Genomic DNA, 19,988 nt, shown 5'->3' with positions numbered 1-19,988 from the left:
TTCTTTCAATTTTATATATATATATATATATATATTCCTTGAGCCTAATTTAATTATTCTAATCAAGAGCCCAATTAATTGAATTATTCTTGTAAGGGATTTTTATTCAATTTGGATCCTTACAATAGTTGTAATTAAATATTCCTACAAGCCCAACTTATTGATCTTATATTATATAATGTTCCTAAGACATTTCTATGGGCTTCCTTGATTCTAATTCCTATATTAATTATAAGGGGTGAATTCATTAGCCCAATTTGCTAGTCTTGTATATATATAATTAATTCTTGTAGCCATCATATTATATACTTAAGCCCAACTCATATTAAAGTCTTACACCCTAAATATTGTATGTATTCTTAGTATATATTTTAGAAGATCAAAACCCCTAAAAGTTTTCACTCCTCTTCCTCCCTCCCTATCACTTACACGCCATTTTCCATTCCTCTTGCACCAAAATTTGATCTCCATTTCCCTACAAGTTTTCAAGTAAAGATTGCTCTTTTATGTTTGCTTAGGAGTGGGTAAGTTCATCTAGCTAAGAATCCATCTTGTATTTTGTGTTTTTGATAGTCTTTTAAGCATATTCTTATAATGTTCTTTTGGGGTTCTTTGGGTAAAAGATGATCAAGGTGAAGGTGGGGCTTTGTGATCTTGCTTAGGGCTTGTTGGAGTTGGAGAAAGCTACTCAAGGTAACCACTATGTCCATCAAAACTATTTTTATTCACTCCTATTCTATATGATGTTCTTGGTGTTGGAAATCCTGAAAATTCTTTGTGATTAGCCTATTTTTGTTGGATCTATTTGTTGGATTTCATCTTGNGTATTCGGGTTCATTACCCCTGTGATTGGGTTCATTACCCCCGTGATTGGGTCGATGACCCCTGTGATTGGACTTAGGTCCCTGTGACTGGACTACGGTCCCTGTGATTGGGCTCATTACCCCGTGATTGGGTTCATTACCCCCGTGATTGGGTCGATTCACCCCTGTGATTGGACTTCGGTCCCCGTGATTGGGTTTTTACCCCTGTGTACTCGGCTTTTGTTTGGGGTCGGGTTCGATACGATGATTGGTGTGAGGTTTGGTGGTTGGTGTTGGGTTTTCCTTTCGGTTCTTTGGTTATGAGTCCTTGTTTATTCTGTTGATATCTCGTTGTTCTCAATTATGATTGATTGTTCCTTATGATTGTGTTCAGTTGGTATCTCGTTTGTGGATTCGTTATATATATATATATTCCTTGTTGGATATTGGCTTCGTTTGGATGAGTCTTGGTTCGTGATTCGTTCAGTTTATCATTGTTGAGTATCCGATTTGAACTATTGAACAGTTTGTTGGTGTTTATATTCTATATGGGTGTGTAAACCTATTTACAAACTTATATGTATATCTATACTTCCTTGCGGGTGTGAATGGTGGTTACTTAGCAGTCCTTTGCTAATGGTTCTTGTGTGTTTTCCAAGTTTGCCTTAAAGTCTATGCGTGAGCGCGATAGAGATACACCCGTATGAGGAGGCTTAGATAGTGGATATATTTTTTTAGATTTATGCTTTGGCCTGTGAGCCATTTGAGACTTTATAAACTCTTGACTAGTGTTTGGATGTTTTGAGACTTGACTTGAAGATTATCGTTTATACAGTTCAGTTTTTATGGTTAGCCTGTGCATCTAGGCTGTGTTATCTTACCTAGATGTGGCATGACGCCCCTTAGGTTTTAAATTCGCTTCCGCTATGTTCTGTTTGGTTGAGTTAGGCAGCTGTTGTGTTGAGATTTTATCTATCTCAGCCTGTGTGAGGTTGGGGGTGTCACAGGAGTTCAGACTTACATTTCCTTATTTTTCATGCACTTTACCGTTTTTTTAGGAAATGGGAAGAACAAAAGAGCAAGTCTTGAAATGGAATTATGAGGAAGCAAGCACAAGGCGAACAATGGCAATAGCAGAACCAACACCTCCACCACCACAAGTTGAACCTAACGCAAGAGTAACAAGGGTCCTCCGAGGCTTAACTCATGAACAATTGGCGCTTGTGGATGTGTATAAGTCAGAGAATTTAATTGGAGGGAAATACTTTGATCTGAGCAAGTCAGAGAATTTAATTGGAGGGAAATACTTTGATCTGAGCGTGTCAGAGAATTTAATTGGAGGGAAATACTTTGATCTGAGCGTGCTAAGGAATTTAATTGGAGGGAAATACTTTGATCTGAGCGTGCTAAGGGAATTTGGGTTAGGGAAATACTTTGATCTGAGCGTGCTAAGGGAATTTGGGTTTGAAGAATACTTTGATCTGAGCGTGCTAAGGGAATTTGGGTTTGAAGATATGATGAATCGGTTGCTAAGACAACCGCAATTGATCAAAGTATTCGAATGGAGAGGACCGGCATATACTCCGGTTACCTATGAGTTTCTTGTCTGGAGATGTGTCCCACTAAAACATTAGGTTCCCTATGCGTGGAGTTCAGACTTACATTTCCTTATTTTTCATGCACTTTACCGCTTTTTTTAGGAAATGGGAAGAACCAAAGAGTAAGCCTTGAAATGGAATTATGAGGAAGCAAGCACAAGCCGAACAATGGCAAGAGTAGAACCACCACCTCCACCACCACAAGTTGAACCTAATGCAAGAGGAACAAGGGTCCTCCGAGGCTTAACTCATGAACAATTGGCGCTTGTGGATGTGTATAAGTCAGAGAATTTAATTGGAGGGAAATACTTTGATCCGAGCGTGCTAAGGGAATTTGGGTTTGAAGACATGGTAAATCGGTTGCTAAGACACCCGCAATGGAGCAAAGTATTCGAATGGAGAGGACCGACATATACTCCGGTTACCTATGAGTTTCTTGCTTGAGATGTGTCCCACTAAAACATTAGGTTCCCTATGCGTGGAGTTCAGACTTACATTTCCTTATTTTTCATGCACTTTACCGCTTTTTTTAGGAAATGGGAAGAACCAAAGAGCAAGCCTTGAAAAGGAATTATGAGGAAGCAAGCACAAGCCGAACAATGGCAATAGCAGAACCACCACCTCCACCACCACAAGTTGAACCTAATGCAAGAGGAACAAGGGTCCTCCGAGGCTTAACTCATGAACAATTGGCGCTTGTGGATGTGTATAAGTCAGAGAATTTAATTGGAGGGAAATACTTTGATCCGAGCGTGCTAAGGGAATTTGGGTTTGAAGACATGGTAAATCGGTTGCTAAGACACCCGCAATGGAGCAAAGTATTCGAATGGAGAGGACCGACATATACTCCGGTTACCTATGAGTTTCTTGCTTGAGATGTGTCCCACTAAAACATTAGGTTCCCTATGCGTTGAGTTCAGACTTATATTTCCTTATTTTTCATGCACTTTACCACTTTTTTTAGGAAATGGGAAGAACCAAAGAGCAAGTCTTGAAATGGAATTATGAGGAAGCAAGCACAAGCCGAACAATCGCAAGAGCAGAACCACCACCTCCTCCACCACAAGTTGAACCTAATATAAGAGAAACAAGGGTCCTCCGAGGCTTAACTCAGGAACAATTGGCGCTTGTGGATATGGATAAGTCAGAGAATTTAATTGGCGGGAAATACTTTCATCTGATCGTGCTAAGGGAATTTGGGTTTGAAGATATGGTAAATCGATTGCTAAGACACCCGCAATGGAGCAAAGTATTCGAATGGAGAGGACCGACATATCCTCCGGTTACCTATGAGTTTCTTGCTTGAGATGTGTCCCACTAAAACATTAGGTTCCCTATGCGTGGAGTTCAGACTTACATTTCCTTATTTTTCATGCACTTTACCGCTTTTTTCAGGAATTATGTATAAGCCGAACAATGGCAATAGCAGAACCACCACCTCCACCACCACAAGTTGAACCTAATACAAGAAGAACAAGGATCCTTCGAGGCTTAACTCATGAACAATTGGCGCTTGTGGATATGTATAAGTCAGAGAATTTAATTGGAGGGAAATACTTTGATCTGATCGTGCTAAGGGAATTTGGGTTTGAAGACATGGTGAATCGGTTGCTAAGACAACCGCAATTGAGCAAAGTATTCGAATGGAGAGGACCGACATATACTCCGGTTACCTATGAGTTTCTTGCTTGAGATGTGTCCCACTAAAACATTAGGTTCCCTATGCGTGGAGTTCAGACTTACATTTCCTTATTTTTCATGCACTTTACCGCTTTTTTTAGGAAATGGGAAGAACCAAAGAGCAAGCCTTGAAAAGGAATTATGAGGAAGAAGCACAAGCAGAACAATGGCAAGAGGAGAACCACCACCTCCACCACCACAAGTTGAACCTAATGCAAGAGGAACAAGGGTCCTCCGAGGCTTAACTCATGAACAATTGGCGCTTGTGGATGTGTATAAGTCAGAGAATTTAATTGGAGTGAAATACTTTGATCCGAGTGTGCTAAGGGAATTTGGGTTTGAAGACATGGTAAATCGGTTGCTAAGACAACCGCAATGGAGCAAAGTATTCGAATGGAGAGGACCGACATATACTCCGGTTACCTATGAGTTTCTTGTCTGGAGATGTGTCCCACTAAAACATTAGGTTCCCTATGCGTGGAGTTCAGACTTACATTTCCTTATTTTTCATGCACTTTACCGCTTTTTTTAGGAAATGGGAAGAACCAAAGAGCAAGCCTTGAAAAGGAATTATGAGGAAGAAGCACAAGCAGAACAATGGCAAGAGGAGAACCACCACCTCCACCACCACAAGTTGAACCTAATGCAAGAGGAACAAGGGTCCTCCGAGGCTTAACTCATGAACAATTGGCGCTTGTGGATGTGTATAAGTCAGAGAATTTAATTGGAGGGAAATACTTTGATCCGAGCGTGCTAAGGGAATTTGGGTTTGAAGACATGGTAAATCGGTTGCTAAGACAACCGCAATGGAGCAAAGTATTCGAATGGAGAGGACCGACATATACTCCGGTTACCTATGAGTTTCTTGCTTGAGATGTGTCCCACTAAAACATTAGGTTCCCTATGCGTGGAGTTCAGACTTACATTTCTTTATTTTTATGCACTTTACTGCTTTTTTTAGGAAATGGTATGAACCAAAGAGCAGGCCTTGAAATGGAATTATGAGGAAGCAAGCACAAGCCGAACAATGGCAATAGCAGAACCACCACCTCCTCAACCACAAGTTAAACCTAATGCAAGAGGAACAAGTGTCCTCCAAGGTTTAACTCATGAACAATTGGCGCTTGTGGATGTGTATAAGTCAGAGAATTTAATTGGAGGGAAATACTTGTATCTGGGCGTGCTAAGGGAATTTGGGTGTGAAGACAGGGAGAATCGGTTGCTAAGACAACCGCAATTGATCAAAGTATTCGAATGGAGAGGACCGGCATATACTCCGGTTACCTATGAGTTTCTTGCTTGAGATGTGTCCCACTAAAACATTAGGTTCCCTATGCGTGGAGTTCAGACTTACATTTCCTTATTTTTCATGCACTTTACCGCTTTTTTTAGGAAATGGGAAGAAACAAAGAGCAAGTCTTGAAATGGAATTATGAGGAAGCAAGCACAAGGCGAACAATGGCAATAGCAGAACCACCACCTCCTCAAACACAAGTTAAACCTAATGCAAGAGGAACAAGTGTCCTCCAAGGTTTAACTCATGAACAATTGGCGCTTGTGGATGTGTATAAGTCAGAGAATTTAACTGGAGGGAATACTTTGATTCGAGTGTGCTTTGGGAATTTGGGTTTGAAGATATGGTAAATCGATTGCTAAGACACCCGCAATGGAGCAAAGTATTCGAATGGAGAGGACCGACATATACTCCGGTTACCTATGAGTTTCTTGCTTGAGATGTGTCCCACTAAAACATTAGGTTCCCTATGCGTGGAGTTCAGACTTACATTTCCTTATTTTTCATGCACTTTACCGCTTTTTTTAGGAAATGGGAAGAACCAAAGAGCAAGTCCTGAAATGGAATTATGAGGAAGCAAACACAAGCCGAACAATGGCAATAGCAGAACCACCACCTCCTCAACCACAAGTTAAACCTAATGCAAGAGGAACAAGTGTCCTCCAAGGTTTAACTCATGAACAATTGGCGCTTGTGGATGTGTATAAGTCAGAGAATTTAACTGGAGGGAATACTTTGATTCGAGTGTGCTAAGGGAATTTGGGTTTGAAGATATGGTAAATCGATTGCTAAGACACCCGCAATGGAGCAAAGTATTCGAATTGAGAGGACCGACATATACTCCGGTTACCTATGAGTTTCTTGTCTGGAGATGTGTCCCACTAAAACATTAGGTTCCCTATGCGTGGAGTTCAGACTTACATTTCCTTATTTTTCAAGCACTTTACCGCTTTTTTTAGGAAATGGGAAGAACAAAAGAGCATGTCTTGAAATGGAATTATGAGGAAGCAAGCACAAGGCGAACAATGGCAATAGCAGAACCAACACCTCCACCACCACAAGTTGAACCTAACGCAAGAGGAACAAGGGTCCTCCGAGGCTTATCTCATGAACAATTGGCGCTTGTGGATGTGTATAAGTCAGAGAATTTAATTGGAGGGAAATACTTTGATCTGAGCGAGCTAAGGGAATTTCGGTTTGAAGATATGATGAATCGGTTGCTAAGACAACCGCAATTGATCAAAGTATTCGAATGGAGAGGACCGGCATATACTCCGGTTACCTATGAGTTTCTTGTCTGGTGATGTGTCCCACTTAAACATTAGGTTCCCTATGCGTGGAGTTCAGACTTACATTTCCTTATTTTTCATGCACTTTACCGCTTTTTTTAGGAAATGGGAAGAAACAAAGAGCAAGTCTTGAAATGGAATTATGAGGAAGCAAGCACAAGGCGAACAATGGCAATAGCAGAACCACCACCTCCACCACCACAAGTTGAACCTAATACAAGAGAAACAAGGGTCCTCCGAGGCTTAACTCATAAACAATTGGCGCTTGTGGATATGTATAAGTCAGAGAATTTAATTGGAGGGAAATACTTTGATCTGAGCGCGCTAAGGGAATTTGGGTTTGAAGACATGGTGAATCGGTTGCTAAGACAACCGCAATTGAGCAAAGTATTCGAATGGAGAGGACCGACATATACTCCGGTTACCTATGAGTTTCTTGTCTGGAGATGTGTCCCACTAAAACATTAGGTTCCCTATGCGTGGAGTTCAGACTTACATTTCCTTATTTTTCATGCACTTTACCGCTTTTTTTAGGAAATGGGAAGAACCAAAGAGCAAGTCTTGAAATGGAATTATGAGGAAGCAAGCACAAGCCGAACAATGGCAAGAGCAGAACCACCACCTCCACCACCACAAGTTGAACCTAATACAAGAGGAACAAGGGTCCTCCGAGGCTTAACTCATGAACAATTGGCGCTTGTGGATATGTATAAGTCAGAGAATTTAATTGGAGGGAAATACTTTGATCTGAGCGCGCTAAGGGAATTTGGGTTTGAAGACATGGTGAATCGGTTGCTAAGACAACCGCAATTGATCAAAGTATTCGAATGGAGAGTACCGACATATACTCCGGTTACCTATGAGTTTCTTGTCTGGAGATGTGTCCCACTAAAACATTAGGTTCCCTATGCGTGGAGTTCAGACTTACATTTCCTTATTTTTCATGCACTTTACCGCTTTTTTTAGGAAATGGGAAGAAACAAAGAGCAAGTCTTGAAATGGAATTATGAGGAAGCAAGCACAAGCCGAACAATGGCAATAGCAGAACCACCACCTCCACTACCAGAAGTTGAACCTAATAAAAGAGGAACAAGGGTCCTCCGAGGCTTAACTCATGAACAATTGGCGCTTGTGGATGTGTATAAGTCAGAGAATTTAATTGGAGGGAAATACTTTGATNAAGAGCAAGTCTTGAAATGGAATTATGAGGAAGCAAGCACAAGCCGAACAATGGCAATAGCAGAACCACCACCTCCACTACCAGAAGTTGAACCTAATAAAAGAGGAACAAGGGTCCTCCGAGGCTTAACTCATGAACAATTGGCGCTTGTGGATGTGTATAAGTCAGAGAATTTAATTGGAGGGAAATACTTTGATCCGAGCGTGCTAAGGGAATTTGGATTCGAAAACAAGGTAAATCGGTTGTTAAGACAACCGCAATTGAGCAAAGTATTCGAATGGAGATGAGCGAAATATACTCCGGTTACCTATGAGTTTCTTGCTTGAGATGTGTCCAACTAAAACATTAGGTTCCCTATGCATGGAGTTCAGACTTACATTTCCATTATTTTTCATGCACTTTACCGCTTTTTTTAGGAAATGGGAAGAACCAAAGAGCAAGTCTTGAAATGGTATTATGAGGAAGCAAGCACAAGCCGAACAATGGCAATAGCAGAACCACCACCTCCACCACCACAAGTTGAACCTAATACAAGAAGAACAAGGGTCCTCCGAGGCTTAACTCATGAATAATTGGCGCTTGTGGATATGTATAACTCAGAGAATTTAATTGGAGGGAAATACTTTGATCTGAGCGTTTTAAGGGAATTTGGGTTTGAAGACATGGTGAATCGGTTGCTAAGACAACCGCAATTGAGCAAAGTATTCGAATGGAGAGGACCGACATATACTCCGGTTACCTATGAGTTTCTTGTCTGGAGATGTGTCCCACTAAAACATTAGGTTCCCTATGCGTGGAGTTCAGACTTACATTTCCTTATTTTTCATGCACTTTGCCGCTTTTTTTAGGAAATGGGAAGAACCAAAGAGCAAGCTTTGAAATGGAATTATGAGGAAGCAAGCACAAGCCGAACAATGGCAATAGCAGAACCACCACCTCCACAACCACAAGTAACAATGGCAATAGCAGAACCACCACCTCCACAACCACAAGTTGAACTGGCAATAGCAGAACCACCACCTCCACAACCACAAGTTGAACTGACAAATTTTGTTAGTATGGGGTGAGTGGATGATTGTGAAGGTATGGAGGGTGTTAGTGATAAAACGAAGAGTCATAAACTCCCCGAGTGTCGTATCTCTAGTGGATGACAAATAGGAGAATATACGGCTTTGTTATATGGGTTGGTTTGGAGTAACTCTTAAGATGGATCAAAGGGATTTTGATAAAAAGGATTTGTTAAAAGGATAAGGGATAGTGCAATAAAGAGATAAACAAAGGGAAATAAAAGCGGATGGGGCTAAGATGTCATGGAGATTGGTTAAAGATATAAAGTAGAGTATTGATTTCTATTGAGTCATGATTGAAGGAGCTCGACACATAGTCTTGAGTGGCGTCACACTCAAGCTCCCAATCCTCAGTCGGTTGGAGAATTTTATCAAACACCTTGTCTACAAGTTCCGTCTGGATCTCATCTTCTCAGATTGAGAGCGGGAGATGTGAGTAGTGGGCTACATCTCTTTGCGATATCTCGCCAAAGAGATGATCCTATACTCTTGAAGAGATCGGGGCCCTCGATCCAACAAGATCATACAAAAACATACACACAAATTCAACATTCCCCAAAGAAATCAAACTCATTATCAATTTAGATCATAAATACCAATCATCCATTCAATCTAGCCCCTATCCTAGGGATTAGCCTCTCATAAGCTTCAATATCATCAAAGCATCAAAATAGGAAAACATATCTACAAGAGCAATATATAAAGCAAACAACTTCAAGGAACAAGGAATAGTAAGAGGAAGCCAAAGAGAGAATCAATCTTTAATGTAAGAAGTTACCCAAAGATCTTCAAGGCTATGGAGATCTAGTTCTCTTCTCCCCCAAGAGCTTCTCCTCTTCCCTAATCCTATCTAAACCTAACCTAAAAGTGTAGAATGGAAATTGTGACAAAAGACTCCCTAAACCTAGCTGAAATACCCCTTAAATACTAAAACATCGCGCAGGTTTTCTGGTGCTGCCCCACGTCTGCCACACGCGTGTGGACTGGCGTGGGAGCTCTCTAGAATGATTCCACGCCAGCTCACACGCGTGTGAGGCTCGTGGGCGTGGATTCTTCATTTCGTTTCCTTTTGTTGTTTCCAGTTTGGTCTTTGTATGTTCCCATGTGGATTGATTCTTCCTTTCAATGGTTTTATGCTCCCTTTTGGTTGATTTCGGCCTTTATTCCTGTAGCATTCTTCAAAACACTCCACACAAGACTCATTTGCAATTTGTTAGTGAAATAGCACAAAAACACGTAATTGCACTCTTTAAGGCTTAATTTAAACAAGAAAACAACTTAACAAGTTATAGAAAAATAGGTACTTTTGGCGTCTATCAAAGTTTCCACACTTTAGATTGCTCGTCCACGAGCAAATTGTCAATTTAAAGACCTTCTCATTTAGATGCCAAAAGTATCTAAGCTAAAAGTACGCTCAGAGTTGCTCATTCATTCAAAATACAATCTACCAGGATATGTGAAATCCTTCACAATATCTTCAAGGAATGATACAAGTGTGCCATACACTGCTATGAATATTCAAACAAAGCAAAACCCCTCAAGGTCACAAGTTGGACAGTTAGTTAGTTTTCACAATTCCAAGCATACAGTCCGAAATTTCATTCACCTTTCATTGTGCAAGGGCCTTAAGCTGATCCCCCTAGTGGGAACGATGTACAAAACCTAATCAATAGGCCTCCCTTATCGCCAAAGCCCAACATAAAAGTAAGTGAAAATAGATCCATGGGCCTCTCTCCGCCAATGGCTTGGGCAGTTACTCATTTTTCTCACTTCCCAAGGTAACATCGTCAAGCAACCCGACTTCATATGGAGTTCCATGCGTTTTTCGAAGGCAGTGCAATGGGTGCTTGAATCCTAGCGAAGCGGCTTCCCTCATCTCAATTTTCTCATCTCCTAGGGCCATTTTATAGTGAACAACCGACTCCAGATAACATTTGTGTATTAGAAGACTATGGTTGTTCACCACCTAGCGAGATGGCTTTCCTCGTATCTTATCTCGGGGATTGGCCTTATTGCCTTTTCTACTCATTTCTCCAATTGACAACCCCTCATGCCTTTTTCTTAGGGGAACAGGGATATTTCACTCAATACTCACAGAAAGCTCTCCTTTTGCCCCATGTTCTATTCTATGATTATTCAATTCCGGGCTTCGCTTAATCTTATCTTTCTGAAATTAGGGGTTGCACACTCCCACTTCGAGAGATCCTTAACTAAGGTCTTTTCACAATATGAGGTGAATACCACACAAGCATGCAACTTTTCAAAAATTTTAAAGGTCACGGTGGGGGTACTTCCAAGGTTATTCAAAGAGTAAACTTTTTGACACAGATTTAGCATTCTTCGAAGATAGAATGAATAACAACACATGGTTGTGGTTTGATTATTTTTCGAACAAATGAGATAGAGCTCTTTAGTTAAAATATTTTATTAAGCACAGCTCTTTCCACACTTTAGACCAAACATCGTCCTCGATGTTGATTTAGAATATGATAAAAGAAGGAAACAACAAAACATGCATTTTTCCACACTTGAAGATGAAAACATGAGGTTTAAAGAATATATAAACAAGGGATAAGAGGTAGATGACCTAGTAAGCATCCCATGTCATACTGCTCCAAAGTGCTTGAATGGATGATTCTCATGTTCCTGCAACGAGATCTGCATGGAAGTATGGAGTCTACAAAAATAGGGAATTTCAACTTGGATGTTATTTTAACATAATAAAGTAAAGATATTAATAAAGCATGGTAAATAACGGGTTGCCTCCCGGTCAGCGCTACGTTTAACGTCTTTAGCCCGACGAAACTGTCATGAAGATTGTGCTACTCAGCGCTACGTTTTCTATAGTCGATACAGACTCTCCATCCAGTTATCTTTCTCGTAGGAATCAATTCCTTGTTATCATTTTTAGTGACTGTAATTCCTCCTTTCTTTGGTACCACGTGAGTTGGACTGACCCATGTGCTGTCCGAGATAGGATAAATCATTCCAACATCCATAAGCTTGATCACCTCGTTTTTCACGACTTCAAATGTATTCGGGTTAAGTCTACGCTGCGGTTGTGCCACAGGCTTGGATCCTTCTTCCAACAGAATTTTATGTGTGCAAATGGCCGGATTGATCCCTTTTAAGTCAGTCATTTTCCAACCTATTGCTTCCTTGTTTCTTTTCAGCACTGTTATCAGTTGTTCTTTTTGTCTCTCTGAAAGGTCTGTAGCAATAACAACTGGCAATTCTTCCCCTATTCCTAAATAGGCATACTCAAGATGAGCCAGTAGAGGTTTTAATTCTCCTTCATGCATTATTTCATCATCTTCTTTCCCGTTCCTATTTTCATCATCATATTCCCCTTTCAATTCATCAAATTCATCCCCGTCATTTCCAACCATTCCCTCCGAGACTTCTCCAATAGAGTTTATATTCTCAATAAATTCAGAAACGCAGTTATTATCAAGCAAATTAAAACGATCAACCTCTCGGTGTAACGCAATATGTAAAGAATTAAGTTCATGTTCAAAAGTATTTTCATTATTGCTCTTAGCACCTATGGGACATTCCCAGTTGAAATCATGCCTCTTAGCTTTAGGTATTTCGTATCATCACTATCTAAAGGATATTTCATTATTTTAGTCACATCGAAGCTAGCAAATTCGTCTCCTACACGAATAACAAGTTTGCCCTCTCCCACATCTATTAAAGCTCTAGCAGTTGCCAAGAAAGGTCTGCCCAAGATGAGAGGAATCTCTACATCTGGGTCCATATCTAGGATTACAAAATCTACGGGAAAAATAAATTTATCAACCCGGACTAAAACGTCCTCCACTATACCCCTGGGGTATTTAGTAGATCGGTCAGCTAACTGAATGCTCATGCGTGTGGGCTTAAGGGTTCCTAGCTTCAGCTGTCGATATAATGCGAAGGGCATTAGGTTGATGCTAGCACCTAGATCTGCCAGGGCTCTATTAAAAGTTGTTCCTCCTATATTGCAAGGTATAGTAAAGCTTCCAGGATCTTTTAATTTTCTAGGCACATTCTTATGCAATATAGCAGAACATTCCTCTCCTAGGACAATAGTAGCAGTTTCAGCTAATTTCTTTTTATTCGATAGAAGATCTTTAAGGAATTTGGCATACCTTGGCATCTCTCCAAGTGCATCGATGAATGGCATATCGACGTGTAATTGGCGTAGCATTTGTAGGAATTTTTCATATTTGGCATTATCAATATCGGTGCGGAATCTCTACGGAAATGGAAGTTTGGCTTTCGGCACAGGCGGTGGTTCTTGCATGATTTCCTTCCCCTTCCGAGAAGGTTGCGGTTGTATTTCTTCCTTCCTGAGTTCTTCTTCAATTGTTTGCTCGGCTTGTGTTGAATCAGTGATCTCTTCATTTTCCACTCTGGACTTTTCTATTGGGGTCGATTGCGGAGGAGGTGGAACAGTGTCTGGAAGTGCTCTTCCGCTTCTCAAAGTTATAGCATTTACGTTTGTTTCTCCTTGAGATTGGATCATTTCCATGATTTTTGCGAGAGTGCTTTCAACTGTTTGAAGAGGTGAAAGTGTCTCATGACGTAATTCTTGGATTTCTCCAAGCATTTCTTTGGTAATGGTCTCTTTAAGTCTGGCGTTCTCCTCCCTCGTTTCTCGGATGAAGTCATTCAGGCATTGCTCGAGGGTGATTTGACTGTTTCCAGGTGAAAGAGGCTGCATAGGAGGAGTAAAGGAATAGGCATACGCACAGGTTCCATCCACGTCCTCACCACGCGTGTGAGTCGGCGTGGAATTATTCCAGTGAGCTCCCACGCCAGCGCACACGCGTGTGGATCTCGTGGCAGGATCACAACTCGCGAAATTTTCAGAAGCTTGATGTTTTGGCTCGTCGGAATGCCTTTAAAGCCATGGTACACACTCCAATTCTTGTAGGACCAAAATGGGACCAACCTTTTGAGCTAATGTGCGACGCGAGCAATTTTGCAGTTGGAGTTGTGCTAGGGCAGAAAAATGACAAGAAATTTCAGCCTATTGCCTATGCTAGTTAAATGTTGACAAAGCCACAACAAGCCTACACCACGACCGAGAAAGAGTTATTCGCAATAGTGTTCGCATTGGATAAATTCATATCATATCTCTTAATGTCAAAGGTCATCATTCATACTGATCATGCGGCTATCAGATTCCTTATGTCTAAGCTTGAAGCAAAGCCGATACTGATCAGATGGATTTTGTTATTGCAAGAATTTGACGTGACTATTGTGGATCGTAAAGGAATTGAAAACAGTGTCGCAGATCATTTGTCAAGGCTGGAGAATGAAAAAGGACAAGATATGACTAGAGACGTGAACGAGTATTTTCCGGAGGAAAAATTGATGGGTCTCTATCTCACACCTTGGTACGCTGATCTGGCGAACTACCTGGTCGGGGGAGAACTACCAGAGTTCTTGAATACACATGCCAGGAGAAAATTAATATCAGAATCTCGATTTTATTTCTGGGACGAGCCGTATCTCTTCAAAGTGTGTGCTGATCAAATAATTCGACGTTGTGTAACAGAGGCTGAAGGACATGAAATTCTGGGAGAGTGCTACCGAATGGGCCATCACTCGGCAAACAGAACTGCAAGAAGAGTACTTGAAGTAGGATTCTATTGGCCCTCAATATTTCGGGACGCTCAAATTTGCGTAAGAAATTGTGACAAATGTCAACGGACTGGGAACATCACTGGAAAAGATGAGATGCCACAGAATTACATACTGGCATGCGAAATTTTTAATATATGGGGATTAGACTTTGCAGGACCATTTCCGGATTCCAAAGGTTTCAAATATATCCTTATAGCAGTGGATTACGTATCAAAGTGGGTTGAAGCAGAAGCACTTCGAAACAATGATGCCAAGAGCGTAACAAGATTCCTAAAGAAATTATTCACAAGGTTTGGAGTACCACGGATTGTCATTAGCGATAGGGGAACACACTTTCGGAATGTGCCTATGCGGAGATTACTTCAAAAGCAAGGCATACAACATTGGGGAGGAGTCCCGTATCACCCTCAGACTACCGGACAAGTTGAGAATGCAAATAGAGATATCAAGGCCATATTGGAAAAGACAGTGGCTCGGCATATGAAGGATTGGATTAACAAGCTTAGCGACGCGCTATGGGCTTTTCGAACTGCTTATAAGACGCCGATAGGGACTACTCCATACAGATTGGTATATGGCAACGCATGTCACCTTCCAGTTGAAATCGAGCATAAGGCGTATTGGGCCATCAAAAAGCTGAATGAAGATCTAACCATAGTAGGACAGGAGAGGATGTTTCAACTGAACGAATTGGAAGAATGGCGTTTGCTTGCCTATGAGACATCCAGATCTTACAAGGAACGATCAAAATTTTACCACGACATGCATATCAGGAAGAACAAAGAATTCAATGAAGGAGATAAGGTGTTGTTATTCAATTCCAGACTGCGACTCTTTCCTGGAAAACTCAACTCGCGATGGACGGGGCCATATATTGTTACAAAGGTTTTTCCTTATGGGACTTTAGATATCATGCATCCCGAGAAAAGAACCTTCAAAGTAAACGGCCACCAAGTCAAGAAATACTATGGGATGGAAAATGCGTAGGGGATAGTCCAGTGTTGCAGGCTAATACCCTGGGATGTTGAATAACAAAATTTTCATATCATTCTCATCGGGCTAAAGACGTTAAACGTAGCGCTGATCGGGAGGCAACCCGTTATTTACTTTGCTTTATTATTATCTTTATCTTATTCTGTCAAATAACCCTCCGAGTTGTGATTCCCTATTTTGTAGATTCTATATTTACATGCAAATCTCGTTGCAAGAACATGAGAATCATCCATTCAAGCATTATGAGCATTATGACGTGGGATGCTTACTAGGTTCTTTACCTCTTATCCCTTGTCTATTTATTATGTGAATCTCATGTTTTCATTTTAAAGTGTGGAAAAATGCGTGTTTTGTTGTTTCTTTGTTTTATTATATTCTAAGTCAACATCGAGGACGATGTTTGGTCTAAAGTGTGGAAAGAGCTGTGCTTGACTGAAAATATTTCTTAAACAAAGCTCTATCTCATTTGTTTGAAAGATAATCAAGCCACAAGTATGTGTTGTTATTCATTCTATCTTTGGAGAATGCTAAATCTGTGCCAAAAAGTTTCCTCTTTGAATAACCTTGGAAGTACCCCTATCTTGACCTTTAAAAATTTGAAAAATTTGCATGCTTGTGTGGTATTCGCCTCTTATTTTGTAAAGACCTTAGTTAAGGATCTCTCGAAGTGGGAGTGTGCAACCCCTAATTTCAGAAAGATAAGTCAAGCGAAGCCCTGAATTGAATAATCATAGAATAGAACATGGGGCAAAAGGAGAGCTTTCTGTTGAGCATTGAGTGAAATATCCCTTATCCCAAAGTAAAAGGCATGAGGGGTTGTTCGGAGAAAAGAGTAGAAAAGGCAAAAAGGCCAATCCCCGAGATAAGATACGAGGAAAGCCATCTTGCTAGGTGGTGAGCAACCATAGTTTTCAAAATACATAAATGTTATATTTGGAGTCGGTTGCTCACAATAAAATGACCCTAGGAGATGAGAAAATTGAGATGAGGAAAGCCGCTTCGCTAGGGTTCAAGCACCCATTGCACTGTCTTCGAAAAAGCGCAGAGCTCCATGTGAAGTCGGGTCGCTTGATGATGTTATCCTAGGAAGTGAGAAGAATGAGTTACCGCCCAAGCCACTGGCGGAGAGAGGCCCATGGATCTATTTTCACTTACTTTTATGTTGGGCTTTGGCGATAAGGGAGGCCGATTGATTAGGTTTTGTACATCGTTCCCACTAGGGGGATCAGCTTAAGGCCTTCGCATAATAAGAGGTGAATGAAATTTTGGACTGCATGCTTGATATTGTGAAAACAAATTAACTGTCCAATTTGTGACCAACAGGGGTTTTGCTTTGTTTGAATATTCATAGCAGTGTATGACACATTTTTATCATTCCTTGAAGATATTGTGAAAGATTTCACATCTCCTGGTAGATTGTGTTTTGAATGAATGTTTATCATTGAGCATATCTTTAGCTTAGATACTTTTGGCATCAAAATGAGAAGGCTTTGAATGTATAATTTGCTCGTGGATGAGCAATCTAATGTGTGGAAACTTTGATAGACGCCAAAAGTACCTAATTATCTAGAACTAATTAAGTTGATTTCTTACCAAAACAAAGTCTTGAAGAATGCAATTACGTGTTTTCATGCTATTTTACTAACAAATTGTAAAAGAGTTCTGTGTGGAGTGTTTTTAAGGATTCCCACAGGAATAAAGGCTGAAATCAACCAAAGAGAGCATAAACCAGTAAAAGGAAGAATCAAGCCACACGGGAGCACACAAAGACCAAACTGGAAATAACAAAAGAGACGAAAACGAAGAAACCCACGCCCACGAGCACCACCACGCGTGTGAGCTAGCGTGGAATCATTCCAGTAAGCATCCACGCCAGTCAACACGCGTGTGAGCAGGCGTGGGCGGACACCAGAATCCTGCGCAATGTTTTAGTATTTAAGGGACATTTCAGCTAAGAGGAGGGAGTCTTTTGTCAATTTTTCACTTCTCACTTTAAGTTAGGGTTAGATAGGATTAGGAGAAGGAGGAAGAGCTCCTTGGAGAAGGGAACTTGGATCTCCATAACCTTGAGATCCTTTGGGTAACATCTTTCACTAGAACTTGTTTTCTCTTTGGACTTCTCTTACTTTTCCTTTTCCTTAAAGTTATTTGCTTTTTATCTTGATCTTGTAAATATGCTTTTCTATTTGAATAAGATGATGTTGTTAAAGCCTATGAAGGGCTAATCCCTAGGATAGGGGCTAGGTAGAATGGAGATTTGGTATTCATGATCTAATCTATGAATGAGTTTGATTTCTTTGGGAATGTTGAAATTGTGTGTATGTTTTGTATGATCTTGTTAGATCGAGGGCCCCGATCTCTTCAAGAGTATAGGATCATCTCTTTGGCGAGATATCGCAAAGAGATGTAGCCCACTACCCACATCTCCCGCTCTCAATCTGAGAAGATGAGATCCGGAGGGAACTTGTAGACAAAGTGTTTGACAAAATTCCCCAACCGACTGAGGATTGGGAGCTTGAGTGTGACGCCACTCAGGACAATGTTCCAAGCTCCTTCGACCATGACTCAATGGAAAACAATACTCTACTTTACACCTCGAACCAATCTCCACGATACTCTAGCCCCCACCCGCTTTTATATACATTTATTTACCTCAGATCGTATCAACCTTTGCACCCTTACCACTTTAATTCAACAATCTCTACATGTTCGACCTTAGTGTTATCCAAACAACTGAAGATAGGAAATCCGTATATTCTCTAATTTGCCATCCGCGAGAGACACGACACTCGGGGAGTTCATGACTATTCGTTTTACCACCCTCCACATTCACTCACACCGTACACACAACATTAGTTCCCATTCGCCATCCTTGAGAGACAAGACACTCGGGGAGTCTTGACTCTTCGTTTTATCACTTCCACACTTATCCACCTCACCGCAAAATACTTCCTTCAAAATGGCGCCGTTGCCGGGGATGGCAAACGGTTCTTGAATTGTGTTGACATCTTTGAAGTAGATTTTTAAGAGTTCTTGAATTGCTTTCTTTTTGTTTGTTTTATTTTCTTATTTTTGTTACTTGATTAGAGAAGTGAGCTTATTTATCTTGAACATATCCTTGCTCACTTGCAACTAGTTTCAGTTGCAAATATTTGTTGTTTGTTAAGCTTTGCGCAGGAAATTTTCTACAATCAATCCATTGAAGCTTACAATGAGTGTTTATCTGTATTCCCATGGTTACCCATACCATGGAAGACCACACACAAGAAACATTCCACCTCAAACCTATGAACAACACCCACAGTACTATCCAAATCCTTATTTATACCCACCATCCCAATATACATACCCACCTTACCCGAGCACTTTCACTTATCCTAACTATGAACCATATCCTTATGCTACATCCTCTATGCTTAATTATGAGAGAACTGAGAAACCTACATACCAAAATGGAGAGGAATCCCTTAGTTCTATAGCGGAGAGTATTAACAACCGACTTATTCAAGTCATGAAGGAGATTGATCCAAGTTGTGAATCGGCATTAAAGGCCATATCATGAGTTTCTAAGTTTTTAGTTGAAGGTTTTGAATAGATTTATGGTTATGTTCCTGCTAAGTCTCAAATAATCTCTAACATGTAGAGAAGTTAGGAGGTGGTTCGAGAGTCTTGTTGTCATGCCCCGGAGAGGCTTTTAGTTTTCTCTCACCTTTGGTCCTAATTCTCCACTGCTTTTAGAGACTCCCCGATTTGGTATCAGAGCCAGCCATATCTCTTTATTCAAAACCTTCATATTTCCTAAATATGTCTTCCTCTTCAGCTTCTACATCCACATCTATTGTACCTAGCCGTTCTTCTTTTTCATTAGAAAAACCTCACTTCAAAAAATCTCTCTCTTCTAAGATGGATTATCTCTATGAGATAAATTATCTTAAAGAGGACCAAAAAATAGAAGAAACCCACCTGCCCCTTCTGAATCCATACTCTGCTTTCAATAAAAGAAACCAATCCAATCTTCTGGTTAAATCCCTTAAAGCTATTTACCAGAAACGGTCTTTAGTTCCCAAAGAATACATCTCAGCCTCAGCCATGAGCAGATGTCCCATATATTCCACCCACCAAGAACAGTTCATTACTCTTGAAATCCCTGATGAATTCCCGGCCATTTGGAGGAGAGAAGGATATACCCATATCCACTTTGGAGCAATCCGCTTTGCCATAACCTATCATGGCAGAAAGGGTCAACCCGTAGTTGCCAAGCTATGTCTCCTTGATTCCAGGTACTTAGAGTACCAACATGCATTGATAGCCACTATGGAAGTCACACTTGATTCTGGCACTGTCTGTGCTACTGTTTACCCAAATTTTAACGTATCCTTAGAAGATCCACATCTTCTAGATATGTTTAAAATTCAAGTCCATATTGTTGGAGCTAAGCATGCTGAGC

The 19,988-nt window shown here is 40.7% G+C and overlaps 1 protein-coding gene across 1 annotated transcript; it reads right to left on the bottom strand.

The window, feature by feature from the left end:
• Window positions 1-12,455: 12,455 nt before the first annotated feature.
• On the bottom strand, window positions 12,456-13,129 carry LOC116010213. Its single transcript, XM_031249517.1, has 2 exons — window positions 13,045-13,129; window positions 12,456-12,973 (listed from the first exon to the last, which is right to left on the bottom strand). The coding sequence occupies exons 1-2, from the start codon at window positions 13,127-13,129 to the stop codon at window positions 12,456-12,458; spliced, it is 603 nt and encodes a 200-aa protein (XP_031105377.1).
• Between the last annotated feature and the right edge of the window lie 6,859 nt (window positions 13,130-19,988).

The sequence above is a fragment of the Ipomoea triloba genome, chromosome 1, assembly GCF_003576645.1.
Source record: "Ipomoea triloba cultivar NCNSP0323 chromosome 1, ASM357664v1".
Lineage (NCBI taxonomy): Eukaryota > Viridiplantae > Streptophyta > Magnoliopsida > Solanales > Convolvulaceae > Ipomoea > Ipomoea triloba.
Note: the sequence above shows the minus strand (reverse complement) of the source record. Positions and strands in the feature narration are given on the sequence as shown.

Bases quoted from the DNA above. Each gene is read 5' to 3' on its own strand.
- LOC116010213 (XM_031249517.1), bottom strand. From the start codon at position 13,129: ATGCCAAATATGAAAAATTCCTACAAATGCTACGCCAATTACACGTCG. The intron at 12,974-13,044 runs GTATGCCAAATT...CTATTGTCCTAG, and splicing joins GCACTTGGAGAGATGCCAAG to GAGAGGAATGTTCTGCTATA.